The following is a 13,343-nucleotide window of genomic DNA, read 5'->3' as shown; positions in this document are numbered from 1 at the left end:
ATTGAATTAAAATGATTACAATGAATACACATAACAAGAAAGCTCACCTTGAAAAATTATCTCTTGTGTTTCTTCTCTGTGCTCAAAACTATCCCTGCCTGGTAGGTAGCAGTTATTGAAGTTTTGGGATAATCTGGTTCCCAGACAACACTTCCCCTTTCACAAAGAAATGGGGACCTAATTACTGATCATCACTTGATGGGCGTGGTGGTGGGCTCAAGCCTCAGCTTCCTGTTGTACAAACTAGAGGAGCCAGGAAATTATCTCTAAGCCTATTTATACTAAACACAAAAAACAAAAAAACTATCATTGATTTTATTCTTTTGGTCCTTAACTGAGTCATGAGACCCTATGGAAGAGATAAGTCCTTTTTCATTCTTTCAGGTCAAGAGTACCAAAATTAAATATGTTGACTTAAAAGTCTATCTTAATTGGGACATTTTGGGGAAATTAATGTATGGCTTTTAGCAGGATTTGTATATATTTCTATCAAAGTTAAGAGTACCTGCTCTATATATGTATATGTATAATTGATTCACTTTGCTGTACACCTGAAACTAACACAACATTGTAAATCAACTATACTCCAATAAAAAAAAAAGAACTGTCTACCACCATCAACTGCTAAAGGAAAAAAAAAAATCAATAGTAACCTCAAAAACTACAGTATATCTATTTGCTCAGTGGAAAAAAAAAACATTAAGAGTAAATTCAGCTTCTTCTGGGAAAAACTTCTGCTGCAATTCATTCTTGTGGCTGATGTGACTCTGGGCATAAATTCTCACGCCACAGATGATACTGAAACATCTGAGTAAATCGCGTTTGCTCAGCACGCACCTCTGAGATTACCACTAAGCTGCCTTTGTGGGTGGTTGCTGTGTCTCTGCCCATTTCTACTTCATGACAGAGTTGTAGGTCTGTTACTGACTTCTTACCACGAATTACATTTGATGAGTTTAACAGTAGACTTGGTGTTTATTATCAGCAAAACTGCTTGCATAGCAAAGAGCATATTTTCCATTAGCAGCTTTACTGAAATGCCAAATTTTAGTCAGATTCTCAGGCATTTTATTTGACTCATCTAGTGATGATGCTGCAAACTGGTGGTCCAAGGGATGCATTCAGTTTTTGTTATTGCTTTTTTTTTTTTTGCCTACATGGTGTTTCAGAAAAAGACTGAATTAGTGGCCAATATTAAAAGAAGAGGAAATTCATGTAAGATTTCAGGTTCTGTGATTCTCCTTTAGAGAATGAAGCTGGCCCACAGACTCTCAAGGTGGGAAGACCTCAGACTCAGACCAATGGTAGGAACTGAGTCTGACTTGCCCTTTGGACAAGAATGAGTGCTCCCCGTTTTCTACATGGGGCCAACTTCCTTTATTTACTTCTTTTACCTCATTTGAGTTGGAATTCTTCTTCTAATGTGTTATTGGGGATATTTACTTAACTTTGGGTTTAAATTTTTTCTCTAAGGATTGGACCACATCTGACAATTGAAAAGCATGCTTGTCTTTTAATGAAAGCAACCCTAGCTCTGGACCCAGATGAGCCCTGCGCTAGTGTGGGATCACGGTTGCTTAGTTCTGCTCTTTCTGTGTCTCATCTAATGGACACTTGAAAAGCAGTCCACTAGTTTCCATTTCAAATTGAGAAAGTGAGAGACAAGTAGAAGTTTGACTGTCAACTGCATTCAGAGGATCAAAAGCAATTGACCATTGCCATTTTCCGAAAACTAGCCATGTTAGCTAGCATTTCGATCCCATTTGGGGCTCAAATGGTCAGTACCTATCTTTTCTTCTCACTGTCCTAACAGTAGATCTCACAACTATTTCTTTGGCTCTCTTTCATATATGGTAGATCCTCATTGTCATATCACTATTCCTCCTCCATCCTGCAGCTAAACTTTAAGTTTGGAAATAAGCTCTCTTATGGACCATACATTTCTTAAGCCACTAGGTTAAGTAAACCACATTCTCTGCTTCCCTTTCTGAGAAGGGGCATGATTTACTCAGGCTGGTATGTAATAGCTGAGAGTGCCCTACAGTCACTGAACATGGACTGAGTACTGGTCTCTGCTTTTGGCTACCATGTGCCATGGTTGACCCATGGGTGCTGTGATTGGAAGGTATAGCATAGGCTACCTTCCCTCCTCTGTAGGTTATTTTATAACCCAGAGCTTTGAGGTAGCAAACCTTAGCCCCATCTTAGGTAGCACCATAACTGTTAGAAAGGGTTATATAAATGTTGTTTCACAGAAAGGCTGGGGTAGTTAATCCTTCCTATTGCCTGACAACAGGTCAAAACCCATTTTTCAGGGAGGCCTGCTCTGCATCTTACAGGCCTTTAGTGGGGTTTTCACTGAGGAACAGTAAAGAGTGCTAAATAATATTCCTAAAGAAACAGTTTTCAAAATTAATGTGCATAGGAGAGGAGCTTATTTAAAATGTATTTCCTAGATTTCTCCTTGGAGATGATAACAAAGTCTCCAGTGGGCACAAGAATATGCAGTTCTATGAAGCCTCCAGTTCTTGGCCCAAGGATCATGTGTTGAAAAAGCAGTCCCAAAGGATGCCAAGATATCTGTGCCCTGTAGACTCATGACTGCTCTTAAAAACCTTTCACTAAGACCATCAAGATGTGTGGAAATAAAAACTAATGTGGGAAAACTCAGAGGCAACCCAATACAGTGATGAAGAGCTTGAGTTCTGGAGTCCAATAGAATTTGGTCCAAAGCTTGGCTCCACCATTTAAAAGCTAGGTGATTTAGTCAAGCTGTGTTTCTTTTAAGTGTAAATTATCTCATCTGGCAAATGGCTGGTAGACTGTTTGCAAAAAGGGCCACAATGATTTCTCTTTCTGTATCCAATCCCCTTTGCAACCTGACTTTGTGGTTCCTCCTGCCAAGAAGTAGAGTCCTCATCCCTTGAATCTGGGACAGCCTTGTGACCTGCTGTAGCCAAGAGATGGAGGTGGAAGTGATGCTGTGCCAGTTCTGAGCTGAGGCTTGGTCTCTTGGGACCCCTACCATGTGAATAAGCCTGGACTACTGCTGAAGATGAGAGACCACAGAAAGCAGAGGCCTTCCAAAGTCAGCCAGCCCCCCACATCTGCCCACCATCTGCCAAACTGGTAGTGACAGCAGATGTACAAGTGAACCCAGATGAGACCAGGAACATCATCCAGCTGAGCTACAAAATTGTGGGCTAAATAAACAGTGGCTGTTTTTAGTCACTACATTTGGGGATAGTTTGTTACTCAGCAAAAGCTAACTGATACAAGTTAATATAATTATAATATTCCTTTATATAATTGTTATAAGAATACCAAATAATAAATGCTTATGTATATATTAGCTAGTTTTACCTTTTGAAAAGTATTGACAGATAGAAAAACTAGTGTTAGGATCAATAAGATCAAATGGGATCAGGCACTAAGCGGGGCCAGTGGTAACAGATTCACCATATCCTTTCACCTCCTTCACCAGTGTTTCTTTTTTTCAGTTTTAAAGACAAGTGCATTAGTTGAGTAGACCTCAGTATATATTGGGCAAGTAAATATTCCAATATACCCTTAATCTTAAAAGTTGGCTTAGATGAGACAGTGGAAAGAATTAGGGAAGTACTATAGACTGAAAAGTTACAGAAACTTTATAGAGACAAAGGTCTAACTGTTTGAAAATAATTATTTGCAAAGCCTTTGGACAGTTCAAATAGATGAAAAGCACTTTAATTATAACCAGCATGAATGAGTTATATTGCTCTAGGCACTTCTCTGAATTTCATTTTATTCATGTCTAAAATGTGGATAATACCATTTGGGTTTCAGGGATATTGTGAGAATTTAAGAATGTATATACAATATGTAACACAAAAGTAACATTAAATAAATGTCAGCCTTATTAGTAGTGGTAGTTCTATATAAAAAGATTATGGAATTCAGAGTTCGTAAATTATACTGCCAAAGCAGGTTGAATAGAAAAGTGGGCCCCCTGTGTATTTAATGTGGGAGAAGGAATTCATCATAAGCTTATAATCATACATTTGTGACTTTAACTTCTGAAGTACATGAGGATATGGAAAACAAGCCATGAAATGCATTTGCCTGCTAAGAAATGCTTTCAAAAAGCATTCTGAAAAGCAACAGGCAAGCACTGTATATTTTACTGTGCAATTTGGCTCTGTTACTTGACTGAAGGCATTTTGAAGGCTTCCTCCAAAAAATGTACACTAAAGCTGTTACGAAAGTCCACACAAATTTAGATGGTAGGATTTAGGGAGATTTAAAATCTCCTTTTAAGTTTTGGTTCTATTAGAATGTGGGGCTCCAAGAAGCTTGAAGTTGTTTCTGCAAATGAAGGCAACTTGGATTCTATTCTGCCATATAGGATTTATTTGTTACTAAATACTAATATTTCCTCACCAATAAGTGTGAAGAAAATGGAAGGAATAAAGTTCAGTGGCATCAGAGGTGAAGAGTTATCAAAGCTACCTCTAAATTCTCTCATGGAAAAATAATTTTTCACTTGCTGTTGACTGAATATTTGTATCCCTCCCCACTCTGAATTCATATGTGGAAGCCTTAATCCCCAGTGTGTTTGGAGGGGGTGCCTTTGGGAGGTGGTGAAGTCATGAGGGTGGAGCTTTCATGAATGGGATTAGTGCCCTTATAAGAAGATACAGGAAAGAGATGAAAGCTCTCCACACCATGTAAGGAGCAGTAAGAAGGAGGCTGTCTGTAAACCAGGAAGGGGGCCCTCATCAGACACTGAATCTGGTGCACCCTGACCTTGGACTTCCAGCCTCCAGTACTGTAAGAAAGAAATTGTTGTTTAAGCCACCTGGTCTATGGTAATCTGTCATAGCAGCCCAAACTGACTAAGACACCATCTTTGCCACTTTTCCGATTAAGCAGATAGGCCTGTTAATAGAATTGAGACAGTCTGAACTCGAAGGTTTAGATAGGGAATCAGCAGACAATTCTGCTCAGTGTTATAGAGGTTAAGTCCTAAAGAACCAAGGAGCAACCTTCCTCAGCAGCTGTCCAGGTAACCAGTATATTGACACTCTCCGAACTAGATGGAGATTTACATACTGTCCCATGTGCTGCCACTGCCTTTGATGCAACACACAGGAACTTGTTTACTTACTGAAGCATCCAATATCCTTCACAGAATAATGCAATATGAGTATGGGTTCCAGACTCAAGACAATTTGGGTTCAAATATTGGCTCTGCTACCCTCTAATGCTGGCATTAGTTACATGGCTTCACCTCCCTGATCTTAACTTCCACATGTGCACAATGGGGACTTAGAATTTATCTTATAGGGTAGAAAGTATAAGATGAGGTAATAAATATAAAGTGCTGAGCACAGCATCTGGAAAATAACTTCACATACAAAAATCCTAGATGATATATTATTCTTATTATTATCAGACATGGTATATTTCCTGGTCATGCCTCAAGGAAATATTAAATGAGACTCAGGCCAAAATGTTTAAATTTCCAATCAGTCCAAAGGCCATTGAGATGCCTGCCTCAATAACAGAGATCCAACTTAAACAGAAGGAAAATCTGGTGGATGACTCCTTGCCATATGGTTACCAACTCCATTCCTAATAACCAAAGTCATTGAAAGTGCATTCGCATTTCCTTTTCTCTCCGTTTTCTGTTCCCTTTCCATATTCCAGCTTGCTGCCAATGACCAATAAAATGGAAATCCCTACTTGAGCTCTGTCTCCACACTTATAAAAATCTGTGGCGGGTTTTCCACGTGGCAATGAAAGGAATTCCACTGAATAGAATTGAAATTCGAGCAGTCTTTGAAGTGACCGCTATATCAGCAAATCCATGAAGCCAATAATACAGGGACTGTTACTAGGCCAAGATTAGGCCAAATTTCTCAAAGGAGCACAAACCATTAAAGAGATGACAGAGTTCCAGGCTGCACTCTTTGCATCTTCGTATTTGAAGTGACTCAGAGGTTCATCACTCAAGTCCAGCTCTGCAGGCTGTGCCTTGGTTTGAGGCTGGGGTCAGGGTATAAAGAAGTGGGATTGCAACATGAGCTTAAAAGAATTCAGAAGTCCTTTCAAGTTAAGAAATTAAAATTTCTCTTGCTCTCCTTACCCATAATGGAAGAGGACATATTTACCCTTCCAGCAGCAGCAGCTGTTGTGATACATCCTCGGAAGGAAAAAGATATCACGTTTGTCTCTTTTCCCGGTGAGGGAAGACTTGAAAGCAGGATGGCGTCTGGGTGCTGTGAAGTTTTTCAACCTACGTGAGAATTCCTGCTATTCTCTTAACTTTGTAGCTAACTTAGATTTTCTCATGATCACTGTCCAAAGACCTCTTCTTATGGGTAAGTAGGAACAACAACTATATTCCATAAGTAGGCCAGCAAGCAGAGTTTACATAATGGGGGGGGAAGGTGAGACAAACTCTTTCTCTAGGTGGCTTGGGTGAGAAGTTTGGAGCTGGCCAGCATCTCCCCTGACACACCATGTATGGCAAACTATTTGCCAGTGACTAAGGGAATTTCGGTACCCAGAGACTAAGACTATGTGCTGGTTTTCAATAGTCAGGTGACAGCCCACTCGTTTAGATAAAGTCAAATTATGAAACAATTTTGAAATGGGTGAAGCTTTGTTATGCTTTTGAAATAAATGTTAGAAACACAGATCACAAATCAGTGACAACCAATCCCGAACGGATTCTATTTTTAAATTTCATTTCTAAGCAGTTAAAATGAAGGTCCTTCTGCCCAGTTGGCTGGTATCAGTTTCTAAGTAGTGTTTTTGGCTGTGAGGTTTCATCAGAGAGATGAAAGGAAAAAACACACAAACAAGCAAACAAAACTACACACACATATTGCTTGCCCACACAAAACACTCTACCTTTGCATGTTTCTTCTTTAAAGAATTGAGCTCCTTCTGTTGTTTCTTTAAATGCTTCAAGTAAGCCTGTGGGGGGGAAAAAGAAAGACAGGATCCCAAATAAGTTTGTGTAGTACTACCACAATGACTACAGTTGGTGAGAAACAAAAATAAGTCAGTTTCACCAACAGGCACAACACAAGAGTGCTGGCAAAATGACGGAGTAATTTTACCTTCATCTGCTTTAAATCTTCTATCCTCACTTGAGGGATCAGTTCAATACCTGAAACAAAAAGTCACTGTGTATATTAAAAATGAGAGAGAATAAGTGATCATATCAAATTCACAGTTTTGAAATCTCATCTAAAGATGCTGACGCAGCTTTCCGTGTAATGTTATGGATATAAACATCTTAGTTTTCTATTACAGAGCAATTAATTAGACACTTACCTGAAACGTTTATTGTTTTAGGTCAGGTTTCCTACTATCAGAGCCTGAAAAGGGGATTTGTGTACACACGGTTTATCAAGGGAAGGCTCTCAGGAGAAACCCCTTAGAGGGTGGGAGAGAAGCAGGATAAGGCAGAGGAAGAAGCTTGAGTGTCTTTCTAGCTGAAATCCAGCCTAGGTCTGATCCTACAGGAAATTCTTTAGCATAAATGGCCCTCTGGTGTTGTTCTAGTTTGAGGTAAGGAAACTGGGCTTTTGTAACCCCATATCACTCAGCTAAGGGTGTCAGAGATTTTACAGAATCTTCCTTTTCGAGGCAAGAGAACTCACATGGTCTGAGGGCAACTCTAGGGAGAAAAGTGCAGCTGTGATTTGCAGTCAGCCAGTATTCCCAGACACCGAGGGTTGTGACACCAACCTCATAGAGGAGATCAGACCAGGCACAGCAGCATCTATTATAGTTACCTTTATCTTTGTATTTGAAGGCTCATCCTATCAGTCCACTAACTACCAACTCTATTCCCAGCTTAACCATCATCAAAGAATAAAACATTTTTTCAGCCGCTTTCTTTAACTGAATTTAATTTTAGCATTTAAGTGATATACTACTGAGTCCAAAAATGCCTTTAACAGACAGAAAATAATGAAAATAATGAAATCAAACCATCATAGAACAGGACGCTGTCATGAGGACCTAGATTAATATACTAAGTCATCCTGTTACTGGAGTGATGCTAAGCCAGGTGTTGTCATGGCAACCACATTTGTAGGCGAATCCCAAAACATGTTCTGTTTGACTGCAGATTTTCATCTTAGGCAAACAAGACGAATGTGCCCTCTGTACTATAATTGATTTCCGTTAGAATCCCAAAGGCTAGGTATGAAATATTCAAGAAAGATAAGGTGTCAAGTTCTAGGTTCTTGTTTTTCAGCTGTACTCATTTTAAGAAGATGTGCACATCCAGTGTGAGCGTGGTAAGGACAGAAAAAAGGAGAGTCATGGCGGAGAGAAATCAGTCTTCTGATCTATAACATTTTGTGATAGGGGTGTCAAGGGATCATGGGGCTACTCTCTAATCTCTTAGGTCTGACATCACAAGCTAATTCCCTGCTTTACTGCAGGGCAGAGGGGTCTATCCTGGCATCACTAAGAGCTCCCTATCTTTGGGTCTCTTTTCTCTCTTCTATAAAATGAACACACAGAATTGGGGGGCATGCAAGGTCCTCTGGAGATCTAACAAATATTAAGAGTTTGACCTAGTCTGATGACACTCTTTTTTGGTGTTTGTTCAATGAAATCTTGATTAACAGGACCCTGTGAAAACATAAACCTTTGGTCTTTTTTGGAGAAAGACACATTATAAAAGTGTTAGTTCCTGTGAATGATTTAGTTAGTTAGGAAAAAAACACACTCTACAGAACAGGAACTGGTACATGCTTGGTTTCATCTATATGTCCAAAGCAGCTTGTCTAATAGGACTTCCAACAAGAGTGGATATGTTCCATCTGTGAGCTTTCCAGTGGATGGCCACGAGTTCCACGTGGCTCTTGAGCACCTGAAATGTGGCCAGTGAACCTAAGGAACTCAAGTTTTGATTTTTAAGCCCAAATAGCCACATGTGGCCAGTGGTTTCTATATTGGATAGTGTAGGTCTCCAGGCTTCTGGTGTGAAAGTAGGGGTGAATTTGTCCAATTTGGGCCCCAAAGATTTTGACTAGTTGAAGGTTCAGTATATATTTTTTTATTTTTATCAATGCAGCTCATTAAAAATGACTTGTTTTCTCTCAAACCGTAATTTGGATATCAACTAGTTGAGTTTCCTTAATTTTTTATCCTTAAAATTGAAGAGAAAATCAAGCAGCATTGGTGCAGTTATTGCTATTTGGCTGTGTGTCTAAGAGAAATCATGTAGAACTTCAGGACTCCTCACCTTCACAGATGTTCACAGCAAATTCTGTCGGGCCCCACCCTGACAGCTTCCTTTTCACCCTGAAACTTCTCTTCTTGGCTTAGACAGGACACCTCTCTTCCCTCTTTATGCAGCAGGATCGTTTCCTTTCTCTTGATTCAGCTCTTCCTCAGAGCCTGTTTCACTATATAGCTCTCTCTTGCATTTTCCTTCTCTTTCTCTTCACTGGTTCCTACCAACATGCTACTGCTCTACACAACAACCATTTTATATCTTAAATCATCAATTTTTCTAACCTGGTTTCCATTCTCATCACCCAGGCATCCCTGATCTAACAGTAATTATGCAGTCTTAACTTCTCTGGACTGTCTACAATACCTTCCAAAACTCATTCTTCTTATAACATAGATCTCTCTCTGTTTTTCTTTGTTTTCATTCCTGCTATCTTTCTAAGCATTCTCACATTCGATCTCTCTCTTTCTCTCCCTTCTACCTCCTCTTTACCTACCACAGCTCTGCTGTTGCATGTTTCCACCCAGATGTACCACTGACAGCTTGAACCTGATGATGTCCAGGACCAGAATCATCTTACTCAAAGCTTTTCTTCCTCTTGAGTTCTCTACTTCACTCAACGGCACCATCTCTCTCTGTGACCTGACCTTGAAGTCACTGAGTTACCTCCTAAGTCCCATATCCAAGCCACTAATTGATTTCCATCCTTCCTTTCCCTCTGAGTACTTCCAGCCTAATTCAGGCCCTCCTGGCCATTAGTATGGCTCTTTCGTTCATCAGCCATTTACTTCTTAAGAGAAGAGACTTTAGATCTTTACTAGGCATCGTTCCAGGGACACTGAATGACAGAGGGGTGGTCTTGTCAGCAATAACTGCTTTCTCTGGTTGTTATCACGTCATATAAATATAATGTGAATAAATATATAATACAAATATAAGGTGATAAGCGTTATAGTAGAGGCACAAATACTCTAATTCTTCACTTGCCCTTACCATCCATTCCTTCCTTTTAAAGAATATTTCTGCCAAGACTGTATTAATCTTCTTAAAAAAATCCTCTGATGTCATTTCCCATTCTCAGGTGGTCCCAGATCCTTTCCAGACCAGGACTGGCCCTGCCCCCTTTCCTACCCCTGGCTGCTTCCTATGTGGCCTCCTCCTGGGCTCCTCCACCTTCTCTTCCTGTTCACATCAGACCTTCATTTCAAGGCCCAGCTCAGTTAGGACATCATCCTTAAGTCTCCTCTGAGCACCAGCTGGAAGGGGCCCTCTCCCTCTTGTTTCTGAGAGGTCAGCGCTCACAAACACTGCCTGGTCGAGGGGTGGAAGCCTGTCCCATCTTACCCCTTGGGCCATGTGTGGTCCCTGAAGGTGCAAAGGCATTTCTCATAGAACCGAGTACTGCCACTTAGAGGAGGCTCCCAAGTCTCCTGAACAAAAGGCCAAAATGAAAGTGTGTAGACCCTCTTCCTCAGGGCATCTGCGGAGGGGACAAGGGAAAGGGAGAGCTTTCTTCCAATGGCTCCTTCCTGTGTAATCTCATTTGGAACCAGGAGTGAAACAGTTCAAAACACAAACATGGTCCCTTCTAGAACTAGGATCACTTCTGTCCTCTGAAAGCTAGTCACACTGCTTTTGCAGGCCACTTAATTCACTATAATTACTAATGTCTTTATGTGCTGGTGGGCATGACACAAGAACTTTAACTAAACAAAAACTCTTCCATTTTCCACTCTCTATCTCTGTCTGGGTGGCAGATGTTAAGAACGACCAGTGCTGGACGGAACGCCCAAATCCTGTATCATTACCTTGTTCCACATTCTTTCCAGGGAGAAACAGACAAGATGCAAAGTACAACTGGGGCTACTTTTGTGCCATCTCATTCTCTAATTTGTTTCACAAAGCTCAGTGCACACTTAGTTTCCTGCTAAATTACAATGCTGCTTTGGTTAAGGAAAGTCTGTCATTTCTTACCTTAAACTGCAGCACTGTGTGTATTTAAGTAAACAGACAACTTGATCTTCTTATACCAAAGATGCTGAATTCAAATATAAATGGGAGATATATATACTGAGTAGAAAACCATTAGGAAAAGCAGAAATTCTTCTTAAAGTAAGAAGAGCGAATTTAGTAAATGATTCAGGTCAAGGAGAATATTTACAATATTTAATTATCATATGGGATGGGGATCATCCAATCAGAATGGAGGCCTGGACAATAAGAATGGAAGTTCCCTTTAAATAATCAGTACAATTGCTCCCCCTACATACTGGCACACGGGACACATAATTCTTTGCAATGCCACCTCTAATGCTCTTTCGTTTCATTCATAGGTAACCACACAGAACTGGCCTTCAGATGCCCGTCAATAATTTTACAAATAAATAGTCACGGATGCTAAATATCTACAGATGGGGGGAAATTCTCAATAAAGAAATGCAGGAATGTCAGAACAATCAGGATTCCGTTGGTTCATAAGCTCACTGCCCATGCCTATGGTAGTATCTGGAGGAAAGAGGGTAAGTTCGGTAAGTTCACTCTGTGAATGTTTTTTCCATAAAGGACACCAAATGTAAACATTTCTAGATCTACGAATATTGTACGCAGTATGACTACAGTGCAGGGGATCTAGCAGAGGAAACACTGGCTTCCTGTTAACCACTCAGGGAAATTAAGCTGTTTGTTCAACCTACAAGAAAACCTGCTGCTCTTGAGATTTATGGAACCATGAAAGTTGGCAAAATTAACAATTCTAAATACCTGCATCAAAGGTTCTAAAATTGCCAGAAGAGACAAGGAGCCCAGACAACTCTCCTTTACCTTTCTTGGCCTCCAGGCCAGCTCCCAGGGCGGCCGTGGTGGTAGGCCTGAGCTCTGAGCTGCTCTGAGGGGTCACACTTGCTTTCGCTGTGTTGGCTTTCCCTTTCTTGTCATTCTTTGACGTGTCACTGGGCACGTCGGCGATGTCACTCTGGAACAGAAATGTTTATACTGACCCAAATGAATGCCACCTCAAGTTCAAATGTCTTGCACATTTTTCCTTTTACTGAATCCAGTCTGTACCATCAACTTTTCCCCTTCTGCATCCTAACCTCTACTCCTTAAATAGATCTTTGCTTGGCAGGAGTAAACACATGGTTTCCTCAGGCTTGAAATAAATGATGAAGCCTAGGAAAGCAGATGTAGCTCCTTTACAAGCAGGGTATACCTTCTTTTCTTCCAGCTACTGGAGAGATTTCCATTTCCATCCTAAACTGAGGAGTAACGGGAGTTTTAGAAACAAAGAAGCAAACACCACAACTGTGCACTGAAATTGAAGGTTGGATGCAAGACTAGTAAAAAATAAACAATAGCAAACGCCAATTTCATTAATATACTGAATAAGGTTAGCTGGTATTTCAGTGTCTCACAAAAGCACCCTATATCCTAAATGTTCCTAAAAGGATCATGAATGTTTTCCATTTCATTTCTAATGGGGCCAGGATCCCCGGATGTGAGTGAAGCCACAGTGAGGATGTGGGTCACATTTTATTAAATATGCTACGTCCTCATAGACCTTTGAAACTCTTTTGTTGAATTGATAAGTTCAGTTTCAAAAACCACTTTTGAACTTGTTCTATTAATTTATTACTTTGTCTTGCTCTTGTAATCACTGTTAGACAACCAAATTTCCCCAACTTGGCTGTCTTTAATTGACCATTGCTACTTACGGTTTCAATGCCCATAGCTCTCATCTGGTCTGCTCTCTTTTCCGTAATGGAAAGAAATTTCTTTGGATCTGATAAAGCATCCACAATATCTGGGGGAAAAAAATATCACTGAGCTGTGAATTCTCTGTTTTACTGAAAACATCTATGAAAATTCAGCTAACAAACTGTTTATAATCTCTGACCCCTGTGATGCCTTCTGTTAAGTACCTTCTCCTAGGACATAAGACAAGGTTAGAAAAGCACAATTAGTTGCTGAAAACAAGAAATAAGTAAAGGCAAGAATAAAAGGCCAGATGATTTTCTTTTAGTTTCCCTTTATTTTTTTTCCCAAATGAAGAAGATGGGGAGGCAGGTCAAGCTAAGTGAATTGCCTTGGGGTCTCTCTA

At 40.2% G+C, this 13,343-nt stretch overlaps 1 protein-coding gene across 1 annotated transcript in view; it reads right to left on the bottom strand.

Moving 5' to 3' along the window:
- The window catches only part of PLCB4 (phospholipase C beta 4), a 273,741-nt gene that overhangs the window by 22,253 nt on the left and 238,145 nt on the right, over nt 1–13,343 (bottom strand). The window contains exons 27-30 of the mRNA XM_032607078.1: nt 12,958–13,046; nt 12,068–12,218; nt 7,110–7,159; nt 6,898–6,963 (exon numbers count right to left, since the gene is read on the bottom strand). Of these exons, the coding sequence (XP_032462969.1) occupies nt 6,898–6,963; nt 7,110–7,159; nt 12,068–12,218; nt 12,958–13,046 (356 nt within the window). The remainder of the gene's footprint in view (nt 1–6,897; nt 6,964–7,109; nt 7,160–12,067; nt 12,219–12,957; nt 13,047–13,343) is intronic.

The sequence above is a fragment of the Phocoena sinus genome, chromosome 15 (assembly GCF_008692025.1).
Source record: "Phocoena sinus isolate mPhoSin1 chromosome 15, mPhoSin1.pri, whole genome shotgun sequence".
NCBI classification, from domain to species: domain Eukaryota; kingdom Metazoa; phylum Chordata; class Mammalia; order Artiodactyla; family Phocoenidae; genus Phocoena; species Phocoena sinus.
The sequence above is the reverse complement of the archived record's forward strand: the minus strand, read 5'-3'. Positions and strand labels throughout refer to the sequence as shown.